We start from the raw sequence: 21,161 nt of genomic DNA, 5'->3' as shown, positions 1-21,161 counted from the left end.
AAATTAATCTGATTTTGAGTTAGATGTCCTTTGCTCCCCAACCCAAATAACATTATTAGAACACTAAGAATTGACAACAAAAATTGAATATATTTTAACCTTACTTTTGTACAAGATTCTCATATTGCCCAATTCAGTTTTTCAATAAAATAAATGATACTTCTCTTAGTGAAATATACTACCTACGCATTTATCATGTACTCCCCCTTTTAAGATGGAGAGTATATGATATACACATTTTTAATAGTCTGTGCTACGTTTATTTAAACAGGAGTTCTCAGCCAGGTCTCTTATCAAAAACACTGAATGAATGCTGAGTTCAACCTATTTTCCCCTCTTAAGTTAGAGTTCTTTATTTAGTTTCTTTCTTTAGTTTTAGGGTTACTATATCTCTCCTCCATCCCCATTATTTGAGCTGTTGAATTATTTGCGGTTGACTAACATTGTTCCAGAATGCACCAAAATATCTTGCAGTGTAAAAGCAGTGGGAATGAGTTCTTCTGTTAGTTTGATTGTGAGAGATAGATGCTAGGTAATGGATGAAGCCCTATTGTTAGAAGTATCACCATGTATTTCTTCTCAAAGCCTCTAGAAAACCCTGATGATGTGCCAACAATATTTTACATACGTCAAAATTGAAGACTTTATAAAAAAACTGATGTATTCACACTGACAGCAAGTACATTGGTATGCCCTGCACCAAGTTACATCAGAGTTTAGAAACAGTTGGTGAGGTTTAGTAGTGGTTTTTAAGGAGCATACTAAATCAGGCATTCACAGCGTCTTAGAAACCTGCATTTTTAACAAGGACCCCAGATGATTGTAAATTTTGCTTAAGAGTGTGGTTTGGGGAAGCAACTTTATCTCCTTTGTATGTTAGATTAAATATACAATGAAATTAAATATGTCATGCAACTGAACAAAAATAACTTTTATACACAATATTCATATAGCTAAGGATACTGTAGTTTGAAACATGAAGCCAAATGCACTAGTATGTATATAGTCGTAGTCATAATGATCAATATGCTAACTGAAAGTTACATAACAATATGAAACATTAATGACAAATCTAAACATAAGCAAAGTTAATGAAATTTGAGTTGCCATTTGAGTCAGAGTTTGATCAAGGAACCAGATGACACTCTGTTTTCCAAATATGTAAGTTTTTAAGACAGGGAATTATCCCCTTACACAGTCAATAGAAAGACTGTGGGAGGTACTGAGTCAGGGGAGCTGCCATCAACTTGCTCAGGTTGTAACTGTAAGTTGAGTGGCTCCCATACCCCTGTCCGGAAGGGAGCCAGATGGTCAGCTGTGTCTCTCTCCCCAGATCGATATGCTTCCCAGCCCCCCTTGGCTAGTTCCCTACTCCCTCACTTTCCCTTTTTTGGAACTGTACTTCCCAGGAAAACATTTAGCAGTTAAGCCTCATCTTATTTTCTGTTTTATAGAGAACTTCAGCTAAGACAAGCATCAATTGGTAATTGATTATATATTAGCTGTTTGACAATTTTGTTTAAAAAGAACTTGAGTTAGTGTTTTAGGGGAGAAGAGGCCAGTTACAGCCATTTCTTTTTTTTTTTTTTTTTTTTTTTTTTGAGGTATAGTTTACTTGCAATGTTGTGTTAGTTTCTAGTGTACAATATAGTGAGTCAGTTATAGATATAAATATATATATATATATATTCTTTTTTGTATTATTATAAACAATTGAATATAGTTCCCTGTGCTATACAGTAGGACCTTGTTGTTTATCTATTTTATAATTAGTAGTTTGTATCTGGTTTTCCCAAACTCATAATTTATCCCTCCCCACCCCCCTTTCCCCTTTGGTAACCGTAAGTTTTTTTAATATGCCTGTGAGTCTCTTTCTGTTTTGCAAATAAGTTCATTTGCATCATTTTTTTTAAGATTCCACATATAAGTGATATCATGTGACATTTGTCTTTTTCTGTATGGCTTACTTTACATAATATGATAATCTTAGTCTAGCCATGTTGCTGCAAATGGCATTATTTCATTCTTTTTAATGGCTGAGTAGTATTCCATTATACATATATACACTACATCTTCTTTATCCAATCATGTCAATGGACATTTAGGTTGCTTCTACGTGTTGGTTTATTGTAAATAGTACTGAACATTGGTTGTGCACTGATCTTTTTGATTAGAGTTTTCTCCAGATATATGCCCAGGAGTGGAATTGCCGGATCATAGGGTAACTCTTATTTTTAGTTTTTTAAGGAATCTCCCTACTGTTTTCATAATGGCTACACCAAATTACGTTCCCACCAACAGTATAGGAGGGTTTCTTTTTCTCCACATCCTCTCTAGCATTTATGGTTTGTGGACTTTTTAATGATGGCCATTCTGACTGGCGTCAGGTGATACCTCATTGTGGTTGTGATTTGCATTTCTCTGATAATTAGCAGTATTGAGCATCTTCTTATATGCCTGTTGGCCATCTGTATGTCTGCATTGGAGAAATGTCTGTTTAGGTCTTCTGCCCCCCTTTTTTTTTTTTTTTTTTTTTTTTTTGATTGGATTGTTTGTTTCTTTGTCATTGGGTTTTATGAGCTGTTTGTATATTTTGGAAATTAAGCCCTCAGTGACAGCAATTTCTGCTCCGTTCAGCTTCTAATAAGTAAGTCTGTACTTTCCTTATTTGCAGTGGAGTGCCATTCCATTGTAATATTTTGATGATCATTTTTATTTTCATGGGTCATATGCAGAGATAAAATACTAAACTTACACGATATCACTGTCCTTAAAGCAATCCCATCAATAAAAGGAGACCAGAGATATTCTAGAAATAGTGCCTATTAGAGAAAAAAGGTCTTCTTTTACTATATCTATGTACTTTACCCTATAGAACCTACAGATCACAGGTTCTCTTCCTAAACATGCAGGTATATATCAGAAGCGAGAGGTTTTTTCTTCTATTTTACTACCCAAATGTATTCTGGCTTAATACATCATTATAATGAAAACTTTGGAACAAAATATGTTTTTTCAAAGGTGTTCAATATTTATTACATTGTTTTTTTTTTCTTTGTGGTAAAAATTAATAGAAGCTGCATTTCATATTGTCAAATATGATTGTTTTGCAAACAAGCCCTTAATATCCATAAGATACAAATTTTCAATGTTCCTTTTTGTAACATTCAATGCATAATTAGGCACAGTTCTAAATTGGAGTTGAAATTTATTGATCTTGGTAGATAACTTTTTTTTAGAGATAGTTTTATAAAACAGTAAATGTATATGTATAGAGATAAAATTCTAACTGGTGATTATCTGAAATGTTTGGTATTATATTCTCTCTTGGAATAGATGCCAAATATTTTAGTATGTTTAAAAATCTATTAATATTATGGGGTTGACAAATTTAGATTATATAATCATATTCAGAAAAACATTAGAGTTAGAGAATAGCTACTGAAATGAATATATACACTTCTAAAAACTTGTAATTAAAAAATTACCAACATGTGTAGGGGTGGAAGAATGTTCCCTTCTTCCATTTTAGGTTCTAAGGCTGGTCTAATAACTAAATTGACATAGGACAGATTACCAGGAGAAAGACATTTAATTTTGTACATACAGGATCCCCACCAAGATATGAGATTCAAAGACAACCAGGCAATTGAGGTTTATATACCATTCTGAGCATCCAGTGAATTACCTTCCTCCCCTTGAAGAAGGAACAAGCAGATGTTCGATAATCACATGTTTGTTTTACCATTCAATCTATAAGCCCAGTTTGAGTCCTGTGGGCAGCCCACTGAGAATATTTCTAGCTGTCAGGGCCAAAGCATCTTTTGCAATGTGAATGTCTCTGATGTCATTGGGTGTTCAGGTAAATTTTCTAAGTGCCATGAAGACTATCCATACATGAGCAATTACAGTGATTTCTGGGAAGTTTATATCAAGTTGTTCACATTTAGTTTGCAGGGCTTCACGAAAAGGGTAGTTTAGTTTGTTTGTTTTATTGAAGTACCATCAGTTACAATGTATCAATTTCTGGTGTACAGCACAAAGTCCCAGTCATGCATATACAAACATATATTCATTTTCATATTCTTTTTCATTAGAGGTTATTACAAGATATTGAACATAGTTCCCTGTGCTATACAGAAGAAACTTTTTGAAATCTATGTTATATATAATGGCTAGCATTTGTAAATCTCAAACTCCCAAATTTATCCTTTCCCACCCCCTTTCCCTGGTAACCATGAGATTGTTTACTAAGTCTGCGAATCTATTTCTGTTTTGTAGATAAGTTCATAGTGTCCTTTTTCCTTTAGATTCCACATATGAATGATACCATATGGTATTTTGCTTTCTCCTTCTGGCTTACTTCACTTAGAATGATGTTCTTTAGGTCATCCATGTTACTGCAAATGGCATTATTTTATTCTTTTTAGGGCTGAGTAGTATTCCATTGTATAAACATACCACAGCTTCTTTATGTAGTCATCTGTTGATGGACATTTAGGTTGTTTCCATGTCTTGGTTTATTGTAAATAATGCTGCTATGAACATTGGGGTGAGTGTATTTTTTTGAATTAGAGTTCCCTCCAGATATATACCCAGAAGTGGGATTGCTGGATCATATGATAACTCTATTTTTAGTTTTTTGAGGAGTCTCCATACTGTTTTCCATAATGGCTGCACCAAACTACATTCCCACCAACAATGTAGGAGGGTTCCCTTTTCTCCACACCCTCTCCAGCATTTATTATTCATGGACTTTTTAATGATGGCCATTCTGACTGGTGTGAGGTGATACCTCATTGTAGTTTTAATTTGCATTTCTCTGATGATTAGCAATATTGAGCAATTTTTCATGTTCCTACTGGCCATTTGTATATCTTCATTGGAGAATTGCTTGTTTAGGTCTTCTACCCATTTTTGGACTGGGTTATTTGTTTTGTTGTTATTAAGTTAAATGAGCTGTTTATATATTCTGGAAATTAAGCCTTTGTCAGTTGCATCATTTGCAAATATTTTCTCCCATTCTATAGATTGCAGTTTTGTTTTGCTTATTGTTTCCTTTGCTGTGCAAAAGCTTATAAGTTTAATTAGGTCCCATTTGTTTATTTTTGCTCTCACTTCTATTGCCTGGGTAGACTCCCCTAAGAAAAAGGCTAAGATTTACATCAGAGAATGTTTAGCCTATGTTTTCTTCTAGGAGGTGTATTGCGTCTTGTCTTATATTGAAGTCTTTAAGCCATTTTGAGTTCATTTCTGTGTGTGGAGTGAGGGAGTGTTCTAACTTCATTGATTTACATTGCTGCTGTTCAGTTTTTCCACACCACTTGCTGAAGAGATTGTCTTTTCTCCATTGTATATTCTTGCCTCTTTTGTCAAAGATTAATTGACCTTAGGTCTGTGGGTTTATTTCTGGGCTCTCTATTCTGTTCCATTGATTCATATGTCTGTTTTTATGCCAATACCATGCTGTTTTCATTATGTAGCTATGTAGTATTGTCTGAAGTTTGGGAGGGTTATTCTCCCAGCTTCATTCTTTTTTTTCAATATTGCTTTGATAATTCTGGGTCTTTTGTGGTTCCATGTAAATTTTAGGATTATTTGTTCTAGTTCTATGAAAAATGTCCTGGGTAATTTGATAGGGATTGCATTAAATCTATAGATCACCTTGGGTAGTATGGCCATTTTAATGATATTGATTCTTCCAATCCAAGAGCACAGAATATCTTTCCATTTCTTTAAGTCATATTTAATTTCCTTAATCAATGTTTTGTAATTCTCCATGGATAAGTATTTCACTTCCTTGGTCAGATTTTTTCCTAAGTATTTTATTGTTTTGGATGTAACTTTAAAAGGGATTGTTTCTTTACTTTCTTTTCCTGCTAATTCATTGTTAGTGTAAAGAAATGCAACTGATTTCTGTATGTTAATCTTGTATCCTGCTACCTTGCTGAATTATTTTATCAGTTCTAGTAGTTTTTGGAGCTTTTAGGGTTTTCTATATATAGTATCATGTCACCTACATATAGTGACAGTTTTACCTCTTCTCTTCCATTATGGATCCCTTTTCTTTCTTTTTTCTTGCCTGATTGCTCTGTCTATGACTTTCGAAACCATGTTGAATAGAAGTGGTGAGAGTGGACATCTTTGTCTTGTTCCAGATTTTAGTGGGAAGGCTTTCAGTTTTTCACTGTTGAGTATGATGCTGGCTGTAAGTTTGTCATAAATAGCTTTTATTATGTTGAGATATGTTCCCTCTATATCCACTTTGGTAAGTTTTTATCAAATGCTTTTCTGCATCTGTTGAGATGATCATGTGTTTTTTGTCCTTTCTTTTGTTGTTGTGGTGCATCACATTTCGAGAAACTTTGCCTATGTTGAACCATCTTTATGTCCCTGAGATGACTCCAACTTGATCATAGTGTATGATCTTTTTATGTGCTGTTGGATTCTGTTTGATAGTATTTTGTTAAGGATTTTTGCATCTTTGTTCATCAGTGATATTGACCTATAATTCTCTTTTTTTGGTAGTGTCTTTGTCTGGTTTTGGTGTCAGGGCAATGGTGGCTTCATAGAATGAGTTTGGGATTACTCCCTCTGCATTCTTTTGGAAGAGTTTGAGAAGGACTGGTATGAATTCTTCTTTGTATATTTGATAGAATTCCCCATTGAAGCCATCTTGTCCTGGACTTTTGTTTGCAGGGAGGTTTTTTATTGCTAATTCTATTTCATTTCTATTGATCAGTCTGTTCAAGTGGTCTGTTTCTTGATTCAGTCTTTGTAGGCTGCATGTTTCGAGAAACTTGTCCATTTCTTCAGGTTGTCCAATTTGTTTCCATATAGTTGTTCATAGCATTCTTTTTTTTTTTTTTTTTTTGTATTTCTGCAGTATTGGTTGTAATTTCTCCCTTTTCCCTTCTTATTGTTTATTTGTATTCTCTCTTTTCTTCTTGGTGAGCCTGTCCAGAGGTTTGTCAATTTTGTTTACTCTTTCAAAAAAGCAGCTCTTGGTTTGATTGATTTTTCTATTTTTTTTTAATCTCTATTTTATTTATTTTCTCCCTGTTCGTTATTATTTCCTCCTTCTGTTGACATTTGGTTTTGTTTGCTCTTCTTTTTCTAATTCTTTTAGGTGATAGGTTAGGTTGTTTACTTGAGATTGTTCTTCTATTTTGAGGAAGGCCTGTATCTCTATGAACTTCTTCTCTCTTAGGACTGCTTTTGCTGCATCCCATAGATTTTGTGTGGTTGTGTTTTCATTGTCCTTTATCTCAAAGTATTTTTTTAATTTCTTTGATTTCATCATTGACCCATTGATTTTTTTTTAGTAGCATGTTGTTTAATCTCCATGCTGTCATTTTTTTTTCTCCTTTCTTTTTCTGTGGTTGATGTCTTGTTTCATGGCATTGTGGTCACAAAGATGCTTGAAATCTCTTAAATTTGTTGAGGCTTCTTTTGTGCCCATGTACATGATCTATCCTAGAGAATGTCCCATGCACACTTGAAAAGAATGTATATTCTGATTTTTGGGGGTGTAATTTCCTAAAAAATATCAACCAAGTCCAGCTGTTCTATTGTGCATTATTTTCTCCTTTGCTTTATTGATATTCTGTCTGGAAGATCTGTCCAGTGATGTTAATGGGATGTTAAAGTCTCCTACTATGATTGTGTTCCTATCAGTTTCTCCCTGTATGTCTGTTAGTATTTGCTTTATATATTTAGGCACTCCTATATTGGGTGCATATATGTTAATGAGAGTAATATCCTCATCTTGTATTGCTCCTTTAATCATTATATAGTGTCCTTCTTTCTCTTTATGGCCTTTGTTTTAAAATCTATTGTGTCTGATATGAGTATTGTTACCCCTGCTTTCATGTCTTTTCTATTTGCATGAAATATTTTTCCCTCCTCTCACTTTCAATCTATGTGTCCTTCACCATAAAGTGGGTCTCTCTTGAAGGCAGCATATTGTAGGTTCTTGTTTTATTATCCAGTCTGCCACTCTCTGTCTTTATTGGGTCATTTAGTCCATTGGTATTTAGAGTAATTATTGATAGATGTGTGTTTATTGCCATTTTGAACTTAGTTTTCCAGTTGGTTTGATATTTCTTCTTTGTTCCTTTCTTTTTCTTTTTGTGGTTTGATAATTTTCTTTTGTATTATTTTGGTTTCTTTTTGGGGTTTATGACTCTATTGTTTGCTTTTGACTTGTGGTTACTTTGTTTTTCAAGTATTTTAACTCATTACTATATCTTTTTGCTTTAAACTGATAGTCACATAAGCTCAAACTCATCCTAAAAAGAACGAAAAGAAAAAAAGAAGAAAATCTATATTTTCTTGCTCCCCTATCCCACCTTTAATGATTTTGATGTCCTTTTTTACATCTTCATGTTTATTCTGTTGCAACTTATTGTAGTTATCACCTTTCCAATTATGGTTTTCTCCTTTCTATAGCATCCTGCTTCTTTTCTATTTAGAGTAGACATTTCAATATTTCTTTTGGCATAGGTTTAGTATTGCTAAATTCTTTAAGTTTTTGCTTGTCTGTGAAATTCTTTAACTCTCCTTCTATTCTAAAGGATAGCCTTGCCAGATAATGTATCCTAGGTTGCAGCTTTTTATCATTCAGAACTTTGACTATATCTTGCCACTCCTTTCTGGCCTGAAGTGTATGTGTAGAGAAATCAGCTGAAAGCCTTATTGGGGTTCCCTTGTAACTAACTCTGTTTTTCTCTTGCTGCCTTCAGAATCATTTCTTTATCTTGAACTTTGGCCATGTTGATTATAATATGTCTTGGTGTAGGTCTGTTTGGGTTCTTCTTGTTGGGGACCCTCTGTGCTTCCTGTACTTGAATATCTGTTTCTTTCTTTAGGTTTGGAAAGTTTTCAGTCATGATTTCTTCAAATACCTTTTTGATCCCCTTTGCTTTTTCTTCTCCTTCTGGGACCCCTATTATGCATAGGTTGGCATGCTTTATATTATCCCACTGGTCCCTTATATTGCTTTCATTGGTTTTTATTTGCTATTTTGTCTGTTCTGATTGGGTGACTTCTGTTATCCTGTCTTATAAGTCACTTACTCATTGCTCTGCATTGTCTAGTCTGCTTTTGACTGCCTTTAGCTCAGCTTTTATCTCAGACTTTGAGTTTTCTGTTTTTAATTGGCTCCTCTTTATAGTTTCAATTTCCCTTTGAAAATATTCTGTCTCTGTTCATAGTTTCTTTTCATTTTTGAAGTCATGATCCAGTGGACTATTGAGGTCTAATTCATTGATCATTCTTTCAGGGGATTTCTGTTACTCCTTTAGTTGGAAGTAGTTCCTCTGCTTCTTCATTTTACTTATATCTCTCTTGCACTATGGCTTATGGAATATCAATTACCTACTGTGGTGTTTTTTTTTTTTTTTAATGAGGATGCATTCCTGTGTAGACTGTGCACCTCTAATAATTTTGTCTTAAGGTCTGTTTTTAGTATGGATGGTTGCCATGTCTTTCTTACATGTGTGTTGACTGTTATCTCTTTGATTAGGGTTAGATGGTGTTGTGGTGACCAGAGCCTGCCCTGGTTGTTCTGTGGTTGTCATAGCCCTGACAGGGGCCAGGTCTGTTCCCCTTTTGTTGAAATGGAGGCTTCCAAACCTGTTTCCGAGCTGCGGTTCATAGTAGGCATGGTTGGAGCACTTTAAATACTCTGTTGACTCTGCTCTTCTCCTAGCTTTAGCCACAGGAATGTCAGTGCACTGCTCTGGTGTCCCCCAGGTTACCTGCCCTCAGAGCAGTAACTACCAGTGCAGTTCCACTGACTTCTGGCAATCCAGGTGTGCAACCCAGAAGAATCAACAAAATTTCAAACAAAAAGTCATAAAAATTGTTAACCTCATTAGTCCATTCAGTCTCATATAATTAATTCTAATTGATCTTTTGTTAGCAGTTTTATGGAGCCATCAGTTTCTCGATTAGATTTATGCAAATTCTCACTTAGTTCAGTGGTATGTTCTGAAAGTTATCAAAAACCTATACTTGTTAGAGTCCTTTCTATGAGTCTCATTGAAGATGAAGCACTTTGCAAAAGCATCAGAGTAAAACAGTTACTGTCTGTTAGTGACAAAAGAAAAAGTCACAGTTAAAGATCTAAAGAGAGTTCATTATAATGCAGTTAACAAGGAAATTTGATTATTTAGGTAATAACTGGAATTATAAATGAAAACACTACCTATCAGATATTTAGAAATTTTATACAATTTCTGGAACACATATCACTAACAAATATTCAAACAAATACAACATAAAGCATGTTTAGTATTATTTCTTGCCTGACAATGCTTATTACCATGTAATTTAATATCAAATAAGCTTAATTCATTTAACATATCACTTTCTTTTTTTAATAAGGAGAGAGAATAAATCTTTTAAGATGTTCCAGGGACCCTCTTAAAAATCCCAGTTATTTCAAGGGCAAAATAGAATTTGATTTTGTGGATTCAAATAGGATCACAGGTCATTGTGATACAATACTTAGTTATCCCTTTAACCAAAGTGACAACAAAAGACTTTGGAGGCAAATACAGAAAGTTACGTAATTGTTTAAAAAAAAAAAAAGAAATCAACTTTCCTTTTCTAATAGAGAAGATTCAATTTTCTTAAGTAATCAAAGACCTGATAAAGACAACATGAAGCACAATAAATTATTTTGATAAAACACAGAATCTTTATTTTCTAGGCAGATTACTTAAATGGGCAAAGAAAAACTTTTCACAGTCTTATCAAGAGCAGATCACTAGTCTAAGAAAACCTTGTTCTTTTAGCAAATGAAAGAAAATTTTTATTTTTACACATATACTATTGATATTAAAGCTTATTTTTTAAAGACAAAGTGAATTCATTCAATTTTAGGTAGCTCAACTACATAAGGCGAAATTTTCTTTCCTTCTCTACCTCACTTCCTCCTCAACTTCTATATCCATTTAGTTTGTTTTTTAATTTTCCACTTTCCCATTCTGAAATAATCATTACTTTAGGACAACTTTAGTCTTTTCCCTTTAATGAACACAGCATATCTCATACCTTTTCTTAGCCAAAAACAAATGTTATTTCTTTGTATATAGAGTTTCTTTCTCTTATTTCTAGTCTAGTAGTTTTAATTATATTTATTAATTAGAATCCTTAATTCTTGGACTTTCATTTCTAGTGAAAACTGAGTAAGCAATTGTGGACTGTCACACCAGCATTCTGTAGACTGGCAAATTTAGGAATCCATTTCATAATTTCTAGACACATACACTTTGTCCTAGTACAATTTTTTTTTAATGTGGCACAAGACAAGTTACTGACAGATCCAAATATCTTTAGTTTCTCTGTAAGAAGCAGCCTACATTCAATAATTAATGTTTCTGTATTTTATCTTACTTGGAAATGACCTTAATGAATTTCCATCATTTAACTTAACATAGTAAAACTCTAAATCACCAGATTTAGAAAACTATTTAAGTAGACATATCATAAAACATAATTATTTTTGAAAAGCTCACTTAAAAAATTTATCTCCCTTATAATTATTTAATTCACTTGTTCTTAACAATTTAGATTACTCATAAAATTTCATGCAACACTAAAGCAGCTAGCCATCATCTTAAGTTATTTTTCTTTCTGACAAATTTTGTAACAGAGATAACATGAGCTTATTTGACCATTAGTAAACCTAAGTAGAATAGATTATGTTTATTGCTGGTAACTCTAAACACATACCTGTTTTAATTAAACCAACAAACTTAAACTATTTTTTATTTACCAAAGATTACCCCAGATCACATGAATTGGAAAAGCATTTGATTTAATGTCTATTATATTTCTGAGCTTAAAAATATTTAAATTGATAAGCATGTATTTTTCTTTAAGCCATTTAATCAAAGCCAGTTTTTTTTTTTTTAATAAACTAATTTTGGCAATACCATCCAGAGGTAGAAAAATATCATATATGCATAACATTCCATAGACATACAGAAACACAAACAGGGACCCTGTAGTTTCTATTCCAAAATTTTAGCCAAGACTTGGTAAAATAATACAAAACTCACTAGTTCATAAATAACAGTTGAATCTAAATTGTGTCTCTGGACGATGGAACAAGTTAATTTTACTCACTTAAATGGCTAAAGCTTTTTACTAATTTTTGTGGAGAAGACTTTTAGGTTTGTATTTGTCCTTAGCAAGTAATCTTATGGAATCTGAGGATTACATTTTGGGCAAGGAAATATTTATAGCAGTTTGTATTTTATTTTAAAAAGCCTCTCCCCCACCCCCACTTTTTTTCCTTCAGTCCCAGAGTATTCTGGGCTGCATTTTGGTTGTCTCCTTGGAGTGTTTACATTTCAAAGACATGACAGATTTACATCTTTAAGGGACAGAGAAAGAATGCAAGTCATCTCCTAGGAGTCTTGGAGTATATTTCTCTGTTTAATCAGAAGTCTAGTGTAATTAGTATTTTCCTTCTTTTTAGGACACTTCTGTTCCAATGTTCTGATCTTTTACAGTATGTACAAACATCTTGAGATGAATAGGGGAGGTCTTGGGGTTGGTAAAGATAGGTGTATTTTTTTTTTCCTAGAGCTGCATTCTTGTTTTGCAAAGATTTGTAAGATAAAGATTTTAATTCCTCCAAGAACTGGGTTGCAGCCCAAATAGTACCAAAGGGCTGACCCACCCATCCATCTGCATTATCTTCAATTTGCACTCTTCTATCAGGGATATTTCCAAATAAGATGGAATTAAATGATTTCTATATTCTGGAGCTCCAGGGTTTAATGAAGTATGCCTTTCAAAAGTCTGGGTAAAGTCTTTAACAAAGACCTTTGAATTTTTTTTTTTCTGAACATACAATTCAATCTACCATTGAATTGTATCAGGCCCTGAGTATTGGCCTCAAGCTGATCCATTTCCTGATTATTTATAAAAGGGCCTGGGTCATCTATAACTTTTGTGAGAGTTTATTTTTCCCAGGGAGCTGTCTGGTTTGTCTGTTAATTATGAAGGGAAGAACACACCTTAACAGCCAATCAGGGTCCCTGTAAGTGGGACTGTGCATGTCCACTAATCTTTCTGAGTCCTTATATTTGCTAGAAACAGAAAATGGAGATAAGAGGGCTTTGTCATTTGATAGAACTGCTGCTGTCCATAGACATGGACTCTGCATTTGGGGTCCAGGCTATATTTGCAGGGAACATTGCCTAGGAAATCCGAAAACTAGCAGAGCCTGATGACAGAGCCCTACCACCTGTCCCAAGTGATTCTGCTAAATTCACTCCCTGGCTTTCACAATTTACACAAGTAATCTTTATGCCCTGGGCTGGTGATCAGGAAAGAGTGCTCTCTGTAAATCTTAACAGAAAAGGGAAGTTAAAATAGGCAGATGGGGCTGAACAAGGCAAAAAGCGTATCTTATTGTTGTGTGCGTGCTTTTATAATATAGGGGAAACATAGCAAACTTGTCTAAAGAGATGCCAGTCTGGTGAGAAACCTGAACTCACAAGTCTGTAAGGCCAGCTCAAACAACAAGCTTGTAGGACCTCTGCCGGTATTCAGTCCTGTGATTTTCCTCCTTATGACAAACAACACAAAAGACAAAAGAAAACAAAGACCATTTCTAGGAATCAACAGAAAATAAGCATTCTAATATATCTTTACCAGAGTCACTATACAAAAAGAACTGAGTCACACAAATATTTTCTTCTGCTAATCTAAATCCAGAAAAAGGAAAAGGACTCTCACCACCCTCACTTTCACCACAGGCAGAGATCCAGGAGATGTAACTGATGTCTTACGTTCTACCAGAGGTTCCAGGATCTCTCAGCCACAGCAGCCCCAGAACAAGCAATGTCCAAAGGAGAGCCCCGCACTGGGTACCAAACTGTTGGGAAGGCGGGCGGAATTTTCCCTTCATTCCTTATAGGTTCTTTGCCTGGTCTATATCTAAATTGACATAAGGCAGATTAATAAAAGAAAAAGAAATTTAAGTCCATACATATGGGAGTCCCACAAAGATATGGGACTCAAAGGCAGTCAGTCAGGTGAGGCTTACATGCTCCCCCGAGCTAAGGTATGATGGGAGCCTAGAGCTTCAGAGGAGGGGAAGGCAATTCACAGGAAGATGAGAAGAGCAGATGTTTGGTAATCAGATGTTTGCCCTCCCGCACAGATAAGTCTTTCAGATTAAAAAAAAAAAAAAAGTTATTTCTGGTAATATTCTCTTCTGGTACAGGCCTCCTAATCTACATTCTTTGAGGCAGTTATGGAGGAAGTAAAAAGCTCTTCCTGAGTCTGCTGGGTCTTGATTGCCTTCAGTTCCAAATAATACATCTGCCAGTGTCACATTTTTGGGTGCATATTCTGCTCCCCATCGAATGCGACCAATCACCACAACACCACTCCTGTTTCTTCTACAGCCTACTCATTTCTCTCCACCCAACCCTGGATAATTTCAAAGAAAATACCTAGGTATGTTATTTCATCTGAAAACATTTGATTATTTTTTAAAGTTTAGGACTTTTTAAGAATAAACAATGGCTGTTTAATTAAATACCAAGTTAGTGTTTAAGTTCCACCAACTCTCTCATATTTCTCATTTTCTTAAATCAGAATTCAAAATAAGAATGAAATAAGATTCTTGAGTTGTAATCTTTCTGATGCTCTCTCAAGTCCACTTTATAGGTGTCCCAAAACTTTGTTTTCCTTGTAATTTACTTGCTGAAGTAGTTGTTATTGGTTCTGTATTGTTTCCCACAGTCCAGAACTTGCTGATTGCATCCAGTGATGTGAACTTGTTCTTCATTCCCTTATATTTGCTATAAATTGTCGGATCCAGTGATAGATACCAACCAAATTCAAATGTTTGTCAAGGATACTTTATAGGTGGTGATATGTAGTGCCATCAGGGCACATGATGTGTGATTATATCTATGTCCCCTTGGCAGCCATTGGTAATCATTGCCTAGATTTCCTTGTAAAAAGGTGATATTCTAGTTCTATCATTCCTTTCCTAGAAGGAAAGATTACATCCATAATGAAAACTTGTACTCATCAACTATTTGTTTACACTAATGTATAGTTTGTACAGGAAAGGTAAGATAAATGTTTGATGGTTTTCCTGTGATGACATTTCTCCTAGTCAACTCTAGTTCTGATTACTTGCTTCCACTATATAATCCATCTCCTCCTACCTATGCTGTGCTTTCCTCATACTGCAGCATCCATTCTGACCACTCTATAGCACTTTAGTGAATATTTAGGGTCAACAGGCTACATGTGAAGGGTATGGTAAGATGGTGAAATTATATTGCAGCACAAGACTGGATAGGAAATCGAATTCCTGTTCTTAAAGGATTTTGAGGACTTGAATTTCTGTTCTTAAGGGATTTTGAGTACTCATCTTGTATACTGCAACTTCATCCCCACTATTTCCTTGCCTTTCACTAGTTTCTCCTGCCATACCCTCAGAGTGATTTTTCCCCCTACACACTACCAGAGTTTTGAAAAACAAAAACTAATTCTCACCTGTTCTTTGACTAATACTTTTTGTTTGTTTTTCCTTCTGGGTAAACTTTTATAGTATTAAAAATATAATGGCCCCATAGAGCATTCAATGTTTGTGAATGGACTTCTTTGATGGGTTTCAGCAATGAAATTATGAGATAATTTTGTTTACCAGGAATAGACCCTGAACTAGGTGCTAAAAGAATAGGCAGGGTATAGTCAGGGACATGATAGGATGTCCCGTTTCTCAGTTTCCAAAATCTATAGATAATTAAAACATTTTGAATGCCAAAATTCTTTTGGGGAAGAAGCTCAGGACAGTGGTTAAGAGCACAGAGTCTGAAGTCATCTCCGTTAGTTTGAGCAAATTTCTAAACCTCTTTAAAATCAAATTTCCTTGGGAAGATGTGGCTGAGGATAGTCTGCCTCTTGAGGGATCTATGAGCTATTTCCACTTCATGTAATGTAACACAGTTAAAGATCTTAATGACAGTTTATTAATATTAATGTATTTAAATGAAATCAATTTCCTTCTCCAGAGAACAACACATAAAGTCTAGCAGTCAGACTTGTGAAAGCACCATGTATTTATTCTTTTAGTAAGTAAAGGCTTCTGAAAATATAAGCCTCTTCTTGTCACATGTTAACACTAATTGAACATCCTGGGATTTATATTTCTTTTCTCCCTGTTTTTTTTTTTTTTCCATTTTCTGTGTGTTTTCATTCTTATAGCTGACTTTCTGTCTCATCACTTATTTGACCTCTTTTTTAAATATTGTATAAGCATTTCTCCTATGATTTTTCAAACCCTTGCCCCCAAGTGATACATATTTACTTTATAAACTATAGACATTCACAGTGCAATTTTAAAAGGATTAGGTAAATACATGCTCAGAAATGCTTGTATTTTTAAAGATAAGCAGTTATTATACACTTGCCACCTAAGTATATCTGTTAACAGGGATAGATTGATCACATATTGGGATCAAATGAAATCTAGCCAGCAATTCACCAGCAACATTCACCATTACTTGGATAAACTTTGAAGGATGCAACAGACACACCCCAATACACACACACATCCAATAACATTCACCAATCTTAGTTGTATAGTTTGCACCTTATTTGTGATGGTCAGAAAGCACATCAGTTCTGCCATATTTACTTGTCCAATCTGTATCAAAATCTTAACAAATGAGGTTAGAAAAAAAACTACTAAAAATTTAATAAGACAGGAAATTTGCCTTATTTTCCTATACTTGACTATCACTAGAAGTTATCTAAATACTAAGAGGGGATTAATGATATCATTGGCTCCTCTCAATTAGAAAAAGGTATTGCTGCCCCATTTTATCACTAAGGCTATTTGATGCTTAGAGAAAGCTTAAGAAACTTGTCCAACATCACAAGAGATCTGGAATCTATGGAAGCTAGGATTTGAATGCATTTGAATGCAAGTCTTATGATACTACAGCCCTCGTGTCTAACCACCAATCACAATACAGAACCTGTATTCTTGATTTGTACCAAAAGGTGAAACACTGAAAACAGTATGTTTACTCCACATTTAGAAGTGAGGTATTTGAGGGATGGTTTATATCTTATTTCATTTATAAATAACTTGGACTTTTAAAAATTTATAAAATAGGAGTTGGGCAGAGGAGGATGGTCTATAAGCTTCTCTGCCTACCTAATGTGAGCATGGATGGGCTTTAGTTTGACTTTTTCTCACAGTCAACCATTTCCTTATCCCTCTGCCTACCTATCATTTTCATGATGAAGACATGGGGAGATGATATTTACATGAGGCAGAGTTTCAAACATAAGCCACCTTGAGGGACTGTTTGATCTGTTCGAGTAAGTCTATACAATCTCACGTTGCCTCTCTGCTCTTTCAGATTTCAATTCCTTTTCTGGAATAAATACAAAGCAACAAAAAGTATTTACTCCAAAAAAGTATTTAATGAAGAATACTAATAAGACCATGACCATTTCAGGTTGAATTTGTGGTATCTGATTTCTAAGGAGAGATACTTAGAAAATTGACCAAATACGTTGATTTTTCTTCCTCCAAATATGTATGATTTCAATCTTGAAACCTCAGGAAAAAAGATGTGTTCCTTTGCCATCATTAAAAATAAATTATAAAATATGTGATTTTAACTTATAAATGGTATTTTTAAAACTTACAAAATGGTAAAAAGAACATGCATTACTGCCCAACAAAAAGTACTTTTAATGCTTTGTTGTACCCTCCTCCAATCTATTTTACCCTTGTATCTGAATTCTACTTAGGTTGAGTCCACAATATGTACAATATTTATATGCTGCTAAACATTATACCATAAAGAAATTCTTATTCTATAATAAAATTTTTGTCATAGTAATACATGTTTTCATAATAATCTATTGAACATTTGAATGATAATTCTAACTCTTCATCATCAATTGAACACCTAAGTTAACAGGTTTTTACTGCTATCATTGATCCTATGAAAAATACCTTTGGAATATTTTCGAACAGTGAATTACCTGGGCAAAAAAATTGTGCATTCTTTGGGTTAATAACATGTTACCTCAATGTTTTATCGAAGGCACTGTATAGTGTAGAATGCAGGTATACCGAGTGCCATTTTTACCACATTCTTGCCAGTACTCTATGTAAGATCTTTTCAAAATATGATTGTGATTTTAAAAAGTGAATGCTCCCTCCTCATAGTCTGTGTGTTTTTCATTTAAATACCAGAGTGAAGAAGGAGCCCCCCAGGAGGGAATGCTGGAAGACGTGCCCGCGGAGCCTGACAACGAGGCTTATGAAATGCCTTCTGAGGTGAGAGTTTATGCACATAAAACTCCGAAAATAAAATTTAAGAGTTCAAGTTGGCTCAAATAATCAGTTATTTCCCTTATATTTGTCCTTAATGAGAGTGATTTACTCTCTAGATGCTAAGTTGGCCAAATCCAGGACATGTATTGTGTGGACAACTTGCAGTTTAAGAATGCTTTTTACATTTGTAGTGTATTGTTAAAGAAGAAAAAAAAAAGGCAGCAGCAGTGATGAGAACATATGTGGTCCATACAGCCTAAAATATTTACAGCCTGGCCTTTTACAGAAAGTTTGCTGAGCCCTGCATTAGAGAATTATTAGAAATTTTACATTATTCTAAACCAAATGCCAAAATGGAAAGTTAGAGAAATTAACTAAATGCCAAAAGAAGATAATTATTTTTGCCATATATTTCCAGTGGGATATTTGCACAATATAATGAAAGTTACTCAAAAAAATTAAAGTAGAAATATGATTGATGCATAGTTTGCAATAATTGGTATATTTTAGTCCAGCATTTTAAATGGCATACTTTACTTTGAAAACAAGTTTCTTTAATAGAAAATGCATCACAAGGAACATTAGGAAATATTTTTAGACAATGAAACTGACTCATGAAGAAATAGAAAATCTAAACAAATCTCTACCGAAGAGACTGAATTATTTATAAAAAACAAAAAACAAAAAAAAAAAAAAACCTACCCGTGGAGCAAATCCCAGGACCAAAAGCTTCACTGGTGAATTTTACCAAAAATTTAAAGAATACCAGCTAATTATAATAAATGCCAATTAATTTATTATCTAAAAAAGTAGAAGAGGTGGGAGAAATCCCTAACTAATTCTATGAGACTATTACCCTCTTACCAGATCACCAGAAAATGTATTAATTTCTGCAAATGGAATGATTATCAATATGCCTTTTAATGATGCCATAAAGAATAATACATTGAGATTAAATTATTTGCCTAATTTTTTTACCAATACTTTGGGGTTTCTTTATAAAAGCATGGCACAATGTAATAAACACTATAGAAAATACAATAAGAGTAACTGATAGGACCAGGACACAAGGAGTTTACATTCTAGTAGACTCAATAAAAATAAATATATTCATTTATATTGACTGCCTTCTTCTATACTGACTGCCTTCTATTTCCCAGGCATCCCAGGGGCAAAAATATACACGATACACAAAAACGTTAACATTTTACAGTATTTATGTCAGTCAGGAGAAGCTTTATAGAAGAGGTGGGGGAAGGGGTGGGCAATAAGATAGGCCAAAATAAAGGAGAACATTCTACCATGTCTTAGCTATGTCTGAGGAGCAGTGAGTAATAAAATATGATTCAAGCTCAGAATAGTGACAGATTAAGGCTACTGAGATGGATCGAAGACAAATTGTAAAATACTAGAGAAACCTTGCCATGTAAGTTTGTACTTAATTTGGAAAGCAGCTTGAGCTGTTGCAAATAGGTTTGTTTTATAAGCAGGATTCTGACATTATTAGACATTATTAGTTCCTTAGGAGGACTCATCTGGCCACTATGGTTAAGACCATTAAGATTTTTCTTGTGTACGTCATCCAAACATTGTATGGGGAGAGGAGCTTCGAAATAGTAATAATTGAAGAAGCCCTAGATGAAGATGAAGTTTCCAACTGGGAAAGTAAAAGGAGAGAAAATATGATTTGCCTCGAAATGTCTTAGTTTCTTTCTAAGAAACCACCTGATTTGGTTCTCACATTTACTGGCAGAAGAAACAAAGCCGGACAGACCAACTAATTTGTCCTCCAGGACTAGGTCATATGATTGTTAAATGGCACATCTGAAAGTAGAATTCACATACCCTAACTAACTCTGACCACCACTCTAACTCACTTTTATATTTGACAGGAAGACAAAACTATTCAAAAGAAAATGATATTGGATGTAGCAGAACTGTTCCAGAACTCTTAGGACTATATAGCCTTTATTCAAAGCAGCGAGCCATGTCCTGTCTCATTTGCCCTGAGGCCCTGATTACTGGCCCCTTATCCTAAACCTTCACGCTGTCTTTCTGATTTTCCTAATATTAGGAAGGGTATCAGGACTACGAACCCGAAGCCTAAGAACTATCTTTGCTCCCAGTTTCCTGAGATCTGCTGACATCCTGTACAAGTGCTCAGTTCCAGCGTGCCCAGTCATGACATTTTCTCAAAGTTTTCACAGTGTATTTTGAAGTCTTCCATCAGCAGTGATTGGAGTATCTGTACCTGCCCCAACTCAGCATTTCGGTGCTTCCCTCTCACTGAATATATGGTAGCAGGGTCGTTGTGTGCTGTGGATATTGTGGCTTCAAATCTAAAATGTTAAAGCAAATTAAAAACACCTAAGTGACTACCACTTATTTCTAAATCTTCACTATTTTTTTGTTGCTGTTGTTGAAAAATTGTGAGTGATTTACTATCATATATTATAGATTTTAAGGTGTCTTTTAATGATTCTGTCTAAGAATAATGATGTATTGTGCAATTTGTTAATATATACAATACTTAAACATGTGAGCATGAAACTATGCACCTATAAATATTAACTATAAAATTTTATTGTTTTGTGATGTTTTATTAACTCGTGTTTTCATAAAAATTGTGACAGCTAAAATGTTAGTCATTACGAAAATCTTTCTATCCCATCTCACTTTAATGATAAAAATCATGCTTATAAACAACATGAAATGAGAAGTGACACAATAAAATATAAAGTCCTTGCCAGCCATTTGATGAAGAAGGAATTTTAGACGTGTTAAAAAGGCCAGATGGAACATTAACCCTCTA

At 34.3% G+C, this 21,161-nt stretch overlaps 1 protein-coding gene across 8 annotated transcripts in view; it reads left to right on the top strand.

Moving 5' to 3' along the window:
- The window catches only part of SNCA (synuclein alpha), a 232,472-nt gene extending 211,420 nt beyond the window's left edge, over positions 1-21,052 (top strand). For all 8 annotated transcript variants that reach the window (XM_032459646.1, XM_032459642.1, XM_032459682.1 and 5 more), the window contains 2 exons: positions 18,269-18,352; positions 20,424-21,052. In XM_032459646.1, coding sequence (XP_032315537.1) covers positions 18,269-18,352; positions 20,424-20,456 — 117 coding nt within the window. In that variant the 3' untranslated portion in view covers positions 20,457-21,052. The remainder of the gene's footprint in view (positions 1-18,268; positions 18,353-20,423) is intronic.
- Positions 21,053-21,161: the final 109 nt, after the last annotated feature.

The sequence above is a fragment of the Camelus ferus genome, chromosome 2 (genome assembly GCF_009834535.1).
Source record: "Camelus ferus isolate YT-003-E chromosome 2, BCGSAC_Cfer_1.0, whole genome shotgun sequence".
NCBI classification, from domain to species: Eukaryota; Metazoa; Chordata; class Mammalia; order Artiodactyla; family Camelidae; genus Camelus; species Camelus ferus.
The sequence above is the reverse complement of the archived record's forward strand: the minus strand, read 5'-3'. Positions and strand labels throughout refer to the sequence as shown.